The sequence below is a fragment of the Benincasa hispida genome, chromosome 11 (genome assembly GCF_027475165.1).
Source record: "Benincasa hispida cultivar pf3 chromosome 11, pf3_genome.v1.1, whole genome shotgun sequence".
Lineage (NCBI taxonomy): Eukaryota > Viridiplantae > Streptophyta > Magnoliopsida > Cucurbitales > Cucurbitaceae > Benincasa > Benincasa hispida.
This window is the reverse complement of record NC_143488.1, coordinates 70,745,344-70,758,326: the sequence shown is the minus strand read 5'-3', so window position 1 is coordinate 70,758,326 and position 12,983 is coordinate 70,745,344. Positions and strand designations below refer to the sequence as shown.

The following is a 12,983-nucleotide window of genomic DNA, read 5'->3' as shown; positions in this document are numbered from 1 at the left end:
AATCTCAACTTGTACAACAGAAGAGGATGCTTCCCTTTTGTCACCCTTTTCCTTTTTTTCTTGATTCCTTTTTATCTTAGGACATTCGTTTTTCCAATGCCACTTTTCTTTACAGTAGTTACAAATATCATCTGATCTAGAACCTTTTGACTTCGAAGACCTTTTATTCTGATTCGACTTCTGCTTACCAAAATTCCTATGTCCCTTGCTTCCTGTAGTAGCTAACCCAGATGCCTGACTTTCTGAAACTGAACTTCCTGCATTCTGACGGTCCTCTCTTATAAGCAATGTGGACTTTGTATCTTCTAAGGTCAAAGTTTCTTTCCCTCCAATATACGAGTCAACGAAAGTCTCATAAGACGACGACAAAGATGTTAATAGAATTAGGGCAACATCCTCATCATCAACCTTAACCTCTACATTACGCAGATCTAATAAAATTTTATTTAATTGATCAAGATGGTCTCGTAGAGACGTACCTTCCTGCATACGTAGATGATATAAACGTTTCTTCAGAAACAACTTCTTGGTTAAAGATTTCGTCATGTAAAGACTCTCCAACTTCAACCAAAGACCAGCGACAGTTTCTTCATCTGCAACCTCGATGATGACATCATCAGCTAAACATAGCATGATCGTCGAATGAGCCTTCTCCTCAAGAGTCTGCCACTCTTCGTCATCTACGGCAACCTTCTTTGACTTACGCGTCAGTGGTGTCCACAACCCCTGCTGCTTTAGCAGGGATCGTATCTTGATCTGCCATAAACCAAAACTGTTCCTCCCGGTAAATTTATCGATCTTTGCGTTCATGCTAGACATCTTCAATTGTCGAACAATTGTGGAATTTCGAAAAAACCCTAACAAGGCTCTGATACCAGTTTGTTGCGAAATCGACAATTAAATAATATAAAAAGGAACGTAGAGTGGGAAAAAATCGACACATAGATATACGTGGTTCACTAACAGTGTGTTAGCTACGTCCACAGGTAGAGAGAGAACAATATTATTTCGAGAGAATGTTTTCAGAATCACATCAAGAACAGTGCCTCTAGGTTAGAGAGTTTATATATCGCACTGCTCTAAACCCTAGGGTAAAAAACGTAAATAACTAAAAATAAATAAATATGTTGAATACAAAATCTGAATAGGTTTTAGGGGCGCCCCCGAACCCCCACCAGCGAGACCCCCGTACTAGGTTGTTCGAAGCGCCAGCAAACAGATTCAAGACATTTCAACAATTCCAATCCCAAAAGGCTTCCTCATCAAAAACAACATCACGATTAATAATTACCTTCCCATTCAAAGGATTGTAAAGACAATAACCCTTTGAACTTGATCATAGCCGATGAAGATGAGTTTCTCATTTCGATCATCGAGCTTGGTCATTTTTTCTTCCGACACATGAGCATTGCAATATTCCCAAACACCTTGAAGTGACCAATCCCGGGCTTTCTTCCGTTCCATGCTTCTTGAGGCGTCTTGTCAAGCACACTTTTGGTTGGTGCTCGATTTGTCAAATAAATCGCATAAGCTACGGCCTCCGCCCAAAATTCCCTCGGCATCTTCTTTGTCTTTAGCATGCTTCTTGCCATGTTCAAGAATGTTTGATTCTTTCTCTCCACCACACCATTTTGTTGTGGTGTCCTTGGGACTGTTAACGGACGTCAGATGCCTTTTTCATCAAAAAATCGTTTGAACTCATTTGATGTGAATTCACCACCTCGTTCGGTTCTCATGGCCTTGATTGTAAGGTTGCTTTCATTCTTCAACACGTGCCTTAAATCTCTTGAAGATTTAAAATACTTCTGATTTTTCCTTAAAAAATTACACCCATATTTTTCTAGAAAAATCATCAATAAAGAGAAGGAAATATTTACTTTTACCATGAGACTCTGGTTTGATCATTCCACACACATCGGCATGGATGAGTTCTAGAGGCTTCTTTGCTCATGTCATAGACTCCTTCGGAAAACTATTTCGATGATGTTTGCCAAGCAAACACCCTTCACACACTTGGTTTGGCTTATGAATGTGTGGTAAACCTCGCACCATCTTCTTCTTCGACAAATCTTCTAGACTTCCAAAATTGAGGTGCCCCAACCGTAGATGCCATAGCCAAGAGAGATCTTCTTAACACGTCTTCAAGCATTTTGGAACATCATTACATATATTCAAAGGAAACATTTGGTTTTTGGTCATGGAGACTTTAGCAATAAGTCTCTCATAATTATCCCTCAAATACAAACAATTTTTTTTCATTTGAACTTCAAAACCTTTCTCTAACAATTGTCCTACACTCAATATATTATTTTTTACATTGGGAATGTAATAAACATTTGTCATATATTGATTTTCTCCATTTTTTAACCAAATGAGAATTTTACCTATTCCTTTGATGGCGGCCAAAGAATTGTCTCCAAAGGCAATATTACCTTTCTTCATCTCGTTCAACTCCACAAACATCTCGCGTTTTCCACACATGTGATTCGAGGCTCCTGTGTCAAGATACCACATACTATCTTGACTTTCTTCTTCTCCCTTTGAAACCATAAATAAGGTTCCATTCTCCTCTGCATAATTGGATTGCCCTTGATGGGCTTTTGATGTGCTAGCAGTTGATCGGTCCTGATGCTTTCGATCAATCGACTCTTTTTGAGATGAGTAACACTCATTCGCATAATGTCCATATTTGTTACAATTATAACATTTTACCTGAGATTTATCTCTCCCGGACCTTCCACCATGTCTTCCATGACCTCAACCTCTTCTTCCTCTTGAGGATTCAGACGAGTTTTGAGAAACATCGGTGTTGGCTTCACCTTTTCCACCATGGCCTCGACCACCACGACCTCTTCCACGTCCACGACTATTCTCCTCCTTGATTTTGAGTTGGAGAAGTTGTTCAACGGTCTCTGTTTGCTCCATCCTCCTTTTCTTTTTCTCCTCATAGGCTTGTAACGAGCCTATAAATTGTTCAATTGTCATGTTCTCGAGATCTTGTGTCTCCTCGATCATCATGGCGATAATCTCGAACTTTGTATTTAGGCTTCGAACCTTCTCCATGACACGAACATTGTGATTTCTTCACCATTCTGTCTCAATTGGTTGATGACAACCATTACTTTTGTGTGATATTCTGCTATCACCTCCATTTCCTTCATTTGTAAAGATTCAAACTCACCATGTAAGGTTTGCAACCATACCTTTTTCACACGATCGGCTCCTCTATGAGTCGATTGGAGCTTGTCCCATGCCATCTTTGACGTCTCTGCATTGGCGATGGTCTCAAACGTATCTTCGTTCACCGATTGATACAAGATATAAAAGGCCTTCTTGTCCTTCTTTCTTGTCTCTTTTAACGCATCTCTTTGCGCTTGATTGGCTCCAGCTTCTGCCTCTTGGAAACCGTTCTCCATGATCTCCCACACGTCTTGTGCTCCTAGTAATGCTTTTATCTTGATGCTCCAATTGTCATAGTTGAGCTTGGTAAGCATTGGTAGTTAAAGTGAACCTGTCCCACCATTGGCCATTTTTCTCAATATTTTCTACTAGCTCTGATACCACTATGTTAGGAAAAAAAAACGTGGAGGAAAAATATGAAAAATGAGAGATATATATTCCATTCAACTAAGCATGCTTTTATATAGGCTTACAAATATAACCATAGGAATGCCAATGGTTATAAAAATCTCATAACTCACATAACTCCTATAACTTAAAAATGTCATCAAATGCTCATAACTCACATAACTCCTATAACTTAAAAATCACTATTGGTTACAAAAAACTAAAAGTTACAAAATCCAAAAGTCACACTAAATGCCACAAATAAAGTTTAATAATGACAAACGTTTCAACAGAGAGAACGAAAGAGGAGAATGATAGAGATGAGTGAAAGAGAAGGTGCGCATTCCAAGCTCATAAAAGAAGAATGAAAATGCAGTTGAATGCCAAGCGGAAGGAGAAAATCGAGAGATGAAATGAAAATCGTGTGGCGTCTTAACGAAAGAGAAGCAGAGAACTAAAGTGAAAAAAAAGTGTAATATGTTTATTTGGGAAAGGAAAATTTTCACGCATGCGCCTAAAATTTTTAGATTCCCTCTTTATATATATATATATATATAACATTTTGTTACATATGCTATATTAAAATGCTATTAAAAAGTTATTGAATAGTATATTTGTTGTATTCCAAGAAATCCAATGATTTTTTTTTATGATTTGTGGATGAACCCCACCAAACTCTTGAAAAGGATTTTGTGATTTCATGGCAAAAATTCTTAGGTAGTTTGAATAGGTTCATTATGTAAGTGGGAATAGATTGTCCAACGCTTTTAATTAAAATTTCTTTGCCTACAACTGAGAAGAAAGCTCTTTTCCAACCTTGAATTGCTTTCCAAATCTTGTCTTCAACATGTCTAAAGTCCTGTGATTTGTTTCTTGAAAAAAAAGAAGGGAAGCCAAGATAATGACCCAGGCTTTCCTTTCTTTTAACTCCGAGAATGCTACTGAGAAGATCACTTTGTTCTTGATGAATTTGTCAGGGGAAAACAATTGCTGATTTGTTGTAGTTGATGTTTTCCTCAGAAGCTTTTTCAAAAGTGTTAAGGATTATTTTGAGTGAATTTAGCTCTTATTCATTAGCCCTACAAAAAATAAGATGATCATCAGCAATGATTAATTATTATAGAGCTACCTTGACAAGGAGATAAGGTTGATAGGAATCCTGCAGTAGTGGCATTTTTAAGTAAAGCAGAAAGGCCTTCCATAACAAACAAGAAAAGTTACGGTGATAATGGATCTCTTTGACGAAGGCCTCTGCTAGGATAAAAAGAACCTTTAGATTCACCATTTATCAGAATAGAGAAAGTTACAGAAGATAAATAATTATGTATAAGTGAGCACCATTCATCATTCAAACCAAGTTTTTTTAGAAACCTATTAAACAATATCACTCAACTCTATCGTAAGCTTTACTAAGATATAGTTTTAGGGCAACATATTTCTCCTATTGTTCCTCTTTTGTTTGACAAAGATTCGTGGCCATTTATGATGTTACAAAAATAGCTCTGTCTGGAATAAAAACAGATTAAGTAGAAGAAATAAGACAGTTTAAAAAGGGTTTTAGACGATTTGCTAAAGTTTTTGTGATAGTTTTGTAAAGGACATTTCAAGGACTAATTGGCCTATAATCACCGACTAAAAGAGGATTTGGAATCTTTGGAATGAGAACAATGTTGGTAGAGTTCCAAGTTTTAATGTTTTGTTTTCTATTTAGGATGTCTAAACAGGTTTTTGTAGTTGAAAGACCTATCCCAATATTTTTGGAAGAAAATAGCTTGGAAGACATCCAGGCTAGGAGCTTTGGTTGGAAACATTTGTGAGATGGCTATCTCAACTTCTGAAAAAGTAAAAGGCTCGAGGAGTTTTAGGTTAATGTCATGGGAGATTAAAGAATGTAAATTACATAGAACTTTTTCCAAGTCCACTCTACTAGGATTAGTGGAGGTAAAAATATTTTGAAAGTAGGAGATAAAAGTGTTTTCAATTTTAATAAGGTCCTCGGTCCAAGAACCATCATTATGTTGGATTCCAACTGTTTCATTTTTTTCCCTTTTCTAATGGATGCCTTTTTATAGAACCACTTGGTATTTGCATCTCCCCATTTTAGCCATTCTTCTCTTGAACGTTGTTTCCAATATATTTCATCTCCTTCTAATAGTTTATCAAGATCAAATTCAAAAAGATGGATTTTATTAAAGTCCACACTAAGAAAACAATCACAAGCTTCCTTAAGAGAAGTTTTGTAGGCTAATATTTTCCCTTTCCTATCATTATATAGTTTCCTTCCCCAGGGTTTAAGGGACTTTTGGCAAAGATTAAGATTGTTTTTTAGAGAAAGATGTTTTATTTTTGAAATAGACCAGTTAGCAGTAGAGGAGATTAATTTCCTACGGTCTTCATGGAGTGTCCATGATTCTTCAAATCTAAGAGGTCTATTTGTAGCTTGTCTTTTCTTGAAACTTTTGTTAGTAACTGAGATAATGATAGGACGGTGATCTGAAAAGAGCCAATTCAAGTGATTTATATTTTTTTGAATAAAGGTATCCTCGGAAGAGGTGTTGCAAAGAAATCTATCTAATCTTTTCGAGATTTTTATTCCACGTCTTGATTGTTACAGAAAGAACCGAAGACAAGAAAACAAGATTGCAGGCAGTTGAACCGTTGTCGACTTCTTTCTGTTATGTGTTGTAACCACCAGAGCTTCATCGATGACCATTGCGCCTGTGTATATAAAGAAAAGCGAATGTGAGATAACGTAGTAAGAAAAACTAGAGGGAACAAGGCATTTGTTCTGTAATAACTTTGAAGAAGAAGTAATAAAAGAGACCCTCCCGATTTGCACAGTGGACATAGGCCTTTAGCCGAACCACTTAAATTCCTGTGTTCTTTCTTTCTAACTCTATGATCATTTAGCATTTACTAAAGTATCGTTTACATGATCGTGAAGTTCCTATCACATCGTGTACTCGATTGTTTAGCTCCGCGTCCAATTGTCTATATGATCGTCTAGCTCTTCAGTTGTCGTCTATATGATCATTTAGCTCTAATCAACTGTCGTTTACACGATTGTCTAGCGCTTCATCCTATCATTTACATAATTGAACTATTGTTTAGTTCTTGGAGCTTCATCTACACGATTGAGCTGCCATCAGGTAAATGACAGAAGAGTTTCAAGCTTCAGCATACAATATTTCCTGACTCTTGAATTGTACTTGACCGTTAATTCTGAGTAATTTGTGATTGGGAATGAGAAGATTTTAGACATTTGGGACAACAAGTGGTATCAGAGCTCAGTGAACAGTTCAAGACAGGTCCAAAATTTGAATTCTTGCATACTTCGAATCAGAAAAGTCAATCTTGAAGATCAAGAATGGCCACTACCAGATATGAAATTGAGAAGTTCGATGGTAAGATAGACTTTGAACTATGGAAAGCGAAGATTAAGGCAGTCTTGGACAGTAGAAATCACTACTGGCCATCACGGACCTTGCAAAGTACCCTTAAACACTCACCAAGGCAGAGAAAGAGACAATCGAGGTAAACGTGTTGGGAATGTCCTAGAACTTGCAGTTCGTGTTAAACATTCTTGAATAACTTATTCAATAAAGTTGTTGATTTTGCATTCTATTATGAAAATTCAATTAACATATCCATGGCTATAGTGTGAATATTTTAACTTTATTTGGTGACATAAACAGGATCAAGTTAATAGTATATAGCCTAAATGGTCTAATAAGTATATGGATGAAATTGGGTATCTCATCCTGGTAACACTATGGATGCGACCCATTTTGTACGTAATAGAAATGATGTGATCCACAGATCATTCATTTAGAGACATATGAGTGGGGACATCCTATGAAACGAGTTTACATATAGACTGGACCACAAAATAGTCACTTTTCTTTATAACGACCGTTTACTGTTAAAACTGACTATTTCATTCTAAAGTGACCTAGGTTAACTCGATCTTAATCCTGAACTAACTATGAACTTTTGTTTGTTCGGGATTATCCTTTGATCTGCATGGGTAAGAGTAGTCCAACAGCACTGCTCAATAAGCCTTCCATTTTGGGAATAAGACCGGATGAATAGCTGGGGGTGTAGCTCTGCAAGATGAAATTCGCTCTTACTCGATTTAGGGTTAGCAGATAGGTTGTTCTCTTAAGTACTGATTCCAGGTCTTGAACAATCGGGGTCCTACCTTCTCATGATAGAGAAAGGACTTGATTCATAAGTATTATGAATCAAAATCATTCACTAGAGGGTCAGTAGGAACTTAAAGAACGAGATGTATTCACAGGGGTAAAACGGTGATCTTGACCCAACAGTGATTATGAACGACCTGTGAAGGATCGTTTTACTGATCATGGTTATATCAAGTGGACATAATATATCTACAATGAGGGGAGTTCAACTATGGGCTTTAGTGGAGTGACCCATTAGTTAACGAATGGGGATTAATTCGATGTAATGAATTTAGCCAATTAATCTCAGATCGTTGAGCCAATGATCTGTAGATCCGCGAGGTCCCCCTACTAGCTCGTAAATGGATTAGCTTTAAAGTAGTATGATAAGTTAATTTGAAACGTTCAAATTAGAAATAAACGAAATAGGAGAATTTATATTTAAATATGATTTAATTATATGAAGGTGGATTTGTGTAAAATTAATTTAATATTTGATATTAAATTAATTAAAAATAATTAAATAATTATTTATTAATTTTACAAAATTAATAATATTTTCAATTTTAAAATCGAATTGGTTTTTGAAATCATTTGATGAAAAATTGAAAAAAATTAAGAAAATCAACACAAAATGGAAATTTGGATTTTCCCATTAAATCTTCAACTAGGTCACTCAAAACTCATTTTCATTTGCTTCAATAACTCCAAGCATGAGCTACATCTCATGCAGCCATCTTCTTTGCATGAGAGACCTATAATAAATAAGGAAGATTGGAGTGGAATTGAGGCATGCATTCAAAGAGTTTTTGCAAAAAAATTCGGGCTAAATAAATTGTTCTTCAAGTGGTTTGTAGCAGTGAGCTTCTCTCCAAGTTTCCTTTCGTTCAAGCTGTTCTTGAGTCCCATAACTCATTCTAAAGCTCCAAGAGTATAGTGAGGAAGATCTTTAGGTGGTTCACAACAAATTTCGGAGAAGATTACAGCTGAGAATCAAGATCTTAAGGAGTACTACAAAGGTATGACTTCCAACCCTCTTATAATTGATGAGCATGCTTTAGTTACTGTCAAAATTAATGAATTAGTGTGCTTATTGATCCTTGTTACTTCCGCTGCATGCTGATATACTCTTTCAAAACGCTTATGGAACCATTGTCTTGAATGTCACAGATAGTGTTTTGAGGTAGATTGTAGACCAGCCTACTGCGTATGCCCCCTGGAACAAACTAAATGAGATATATCTCAACAAAGACCTGCCTAACAAATCTTTCTTGAGGGAAAGATTTTTCACCTACAAGATGGATGCTGCAAAGTCCCTCATGAATAATTTGAATGAGTTCAAGCGACTGTCTTCAGAGTTAAGATCAATAGGAGACAATATTGGGGAAGAGAACGAGGCTTTCATATTACTAAACTCTTTACCAGAATCATTCAAAGATGTCAAGACAGTCATGATGTACTATAGAGAAAGAATAACAATAGAAGCAATCATATCAGCAGTAAGTGTCAAAGAATTAGAGTTACAAATGAGCAAGAAAGATCAGCAAGGTGGTGAAAGCTTATATTCAAAGGGGAAAAACAAGAATAATGTGAAGGGGAAATAAAATGGTGGTGATAAGTGCAAGATTAAGTGCCATTTTTGCCACAAAATGGGACACATGAAAAAGGACTGCTATACCTTGAAGAGGAAGCTGAACCAACAAAACAAGGGTGGAAAACAGACCGAGGCTGCTGTAGGGGAGAATTCCCTTGTGTATTCAGATGCATTGGCTACAATTGAAGAAGGTGGAGAGCAAAATACTATAGAGACTCAGAACTGGGTGATAGATTCTGGCTATTTAGTCCATATGACACCATCTAAAGGATGGTTTTGCACCTACAAGAAGTGGGATGGAGGACCGATCTACATGGGAAACAACAACACTTGCAGAGTTGCTGAAATAGGGTCTGTATCCTTGAAAATTTTAGATGGTTCAGTGAAGTTGATTAGGAACGTGAGGCATGTTCCTACATTGAAGAGAAATTTCCTATCTTTGGGGATGTTTGATGCAATTGGCTATGAGTATAGAGGTATGGAAGGCACCTTTGAAATAATTAAAGACTCTAAAGTAGTATTGGTGGAAACCAAAGTGAACGGCTTGTATGTCATCAAAGATGTGCAAATGGCACATTCGGCCTTGATGGCAACTGATGAAGAACCCACAGAAGATGAGTTATGGCACAAAAGGCTTTCTCATATTAGTGTGAGGGGGCTGCAAGTACTCTCAAAATAGGGGATTCTTCCAAGGGGAGTTATAGACAACTTAAAATTTTGTGAACATTGCATAATAGGCAAAGCAACAAGGCAAGGTTTCCCCAAAGAACATCACACTTCTAAAAAGATCATTGAATATGTGCATTCAATCTTGTGGGGGCTAACTCACTATCCATCTCTAAATGGAGCAAGATACTTTCTTACCTTTGTAGATGATTACTCAAGGAAGAGTTGGGTTTACTTTCTAAAATCTAAAGATGAAGTGTTTAGTAGATTCAAAGAATGGAAGACCTTGATTGAAAAGCACACCTCTAAACATATTAAACATTTGAGAACTGATAATAGTTTAGAGTTTTGTGGAGAGGAGTTCAACTTGTTTTGTAGGGAGCATGGCATAGTAAGGCACAAAATAGTGAGGTACATACCTCAACAAAATGGAGTAGCTGAAAGATTGAATAGAACAGTGCTGGAAAGAATTAGATGTCAGCTGTCAAATGCTCTAGCCTGAAAAGTATTAGGTTGAAGCTGTTTCCTACATAATATACACTCTTAATAGGTGCTAATATTAGTCCATAAAGCTGAAAACTCTTGAAGAGAGGTGGACAGGGCAGCCACCTAAGCTGGAACACTTGGAGGTGTTTGGATGTGTAGGCTATGTGCATCAAAGTCAAGGTAAGTTGAAACTTAGGGCTGTAAAATGCATGTTTTTAGGCTTTACACCGGGAGTGAAGGGTTATAGGTTGTGACATCCTATTGAGAAGTGATGTGTGAATAGTAGAGATGTGGTATTCAGAGAGAATGAGATGTTTATGATGTATGAACAACCAACTACATCTATGACAAAGACAAGTAGCACAAGGTTTGAGGTGGAGCCTCAAAATAATCATGGAGCTTCTACTTCCTCTCAAAATCTAGATGTTAAAGGTGATGAGACTGTTGAAACCAGTGAATATGTGTCAAGAGAACAAGTAGAGACACATGGAGACTTATAGAATTATTCATTAGCAAGAGACAGACCTAGAAGAACTATTGTGCCACCGGCTAGATACCAAGAATATGACTTTGCTAGTATAGCTTTAAGTGCTGCAATTTCAGTGAGCAACAATGAACCCACCAACTTTGAAGAAGCAACAAACAACCCTGATGCTAGACAGTGGATTGAGGCAATGAATGATGAAATGAAGTCCCTCAACCAAAATGACACCTGGAGACTAGTACCTTTGCCTAAAGGGTACAAACCTATTTCATGTAAATGGATTTACAGATTCAAAGAAGAAATTCCAAGGGTGCAAAAGTCTAGGTTCAGGGCAAGGTTAGTTGCAAAAGAGTTCACACAAAAAGAAGGTATTGATTACACTGAGATATTTTCTCTAGTGGTGAAGCATACATCAATTAGGCTACTCCTTTCCTTAGTTGTGCAAAAGAACTTGGAGTTAGACCAATTGGATGTGAAGACAGCCTTTCTACATAGGTTGTTGAATGAGACCATTTACATGAAGCAACCTCAAGGGTATGTGAAAAAGGGAGAAGAAGACTTGGTGTGTTTGCTAAATAAGTCTATCTATGGCCTTAAGCAGTCACCAAGGTGTTGGTATGAGAGGTTTGATGAAGTGATCTCCAAAATGGGGTTCAAGAGAAGCTCATATGATTGGTGTGTTTATACAAACTCTAGTAGGTTCAAGGAAGCGCTTTATCTACTTCTTTATGTAGATGACATGCTGCTGGTCGGGAGTTCCAAAGAAGAGTTGAGGCAAGTTAAAATGCTTCTTAAGAAAGAGTTTGATATGAAAGACCTAAGGGAATCAAGAAGGATCTTAGGTATTGAGATTAAAAGAGACAGAAAACAGGACAAATTGCAAGTGAGTCAGTTAGAATATTGTGCAAAAATATTGCAGAGGTTCAAAATGGAGGGTGCTAAATCAGTTGGCACTCCTCTTGCACCTCACTACAAGCTTTCAGCTGCAAATAGTCCAAAAAGTATAGATGAAGAGCATATAAACCATATGAAGGATGTTCCCTATTCCCAAGCAGTGGGATCTCTGATATACCTAATGACTTCTACCAGACTAGATATGTCCTACGGTACAAGTATGGTTAGTAGGTGAAGGATCTCTCAACGAAGAGTTCCATGAGCGCGTTTGGCTCTTTCCAATTTTACCATGACCGAAATACACCATATACATTCGAACACACAGTTATGTAAACAAACAGTAATTAACGACATGCTTAGACTAAAATGTAAGGGAAAGAGTTCTCATACTAGTTGAAGACGCTCTTCAAGCTTTGGAACTCAACGCAACAGAAGACCTCTACCCAATCAACAAACGCCCAATAAATGCGTCGGCTACAGCAGCACGAACAACCGTAAACAATGAACGCAGTAGGGACGACATCACCAAAAAGAAGCCCTTGGTATTCTCGGAGTGAGAACCCAAAGTGTGGTCTTTGGTGAGTTTGGTAGAGGTAGGAGGAAGAACTGATCGTGTAGACGATAAGCAAGTGGAGAGAAGAGGAAGCTATCGTAGAGCTTAGTGCTTATCATTTAGAAGACACTACACGATTGTGTAGGTTTTACCGAACGATCGTTTAGGAAAAAGTAGACAATCGTTTAGCAAATATGACACACTATACGATTGTTTAGGAAAGTTATCTGATCGTTTAGGAATTAGCGTGCGATCGTTTAGGCGCGAGGTATGCGATCGTTTAGGCACTGAGGGACTATCGTATAGGCTCTCGACTTATGAGATCGTTTACGTTTCCACGCGAACGCAAAACCATCCAAACTTTTCAAACACTTCAAAATGAAACAAAATTTCATTTTTATTCTTCGGTTACAATATCCGACGCGGTTTTCCCACTAATGCACATCCGAGAGAGTTTTTAGGTTAATTATCATATAATTAACCAATTAAATTATTAAATATAATCATATTATATTTTTACCCCATAGTTTGATATCACATGTCTATTATAGTAAT

General features: G+C 37.2%; 1 protein-coding gene across 1 annotated transcript; it reads right to left on the bottom strand.

Moving 5' to 3' along the window:
- Positions 1-1,382: 1,382 nt before the first annotated feature.
- LOC150032856 (uncharacterized) lies at positions 1,383-3,494 on the bottom strand. The gene is made up of 4 exons (XM_090307054.1): positions 3,204-3,494; positions 2,735-2,963; positions 2,385-2,648; positions 1,383-1,651 (listed from the first exon to the last, which is right to left on the bottom strand). Exons 1-4 carry the CDS (start codon positions 3,492-3,494, stop codon positions 1,383-1,385), a joined length of 1,053 nt encoding a protein of 350 aa, XP_090163180.1.
- Between the last annotated feature and the right edge of the window lie 9,489 nt (positions 3,495-12,983).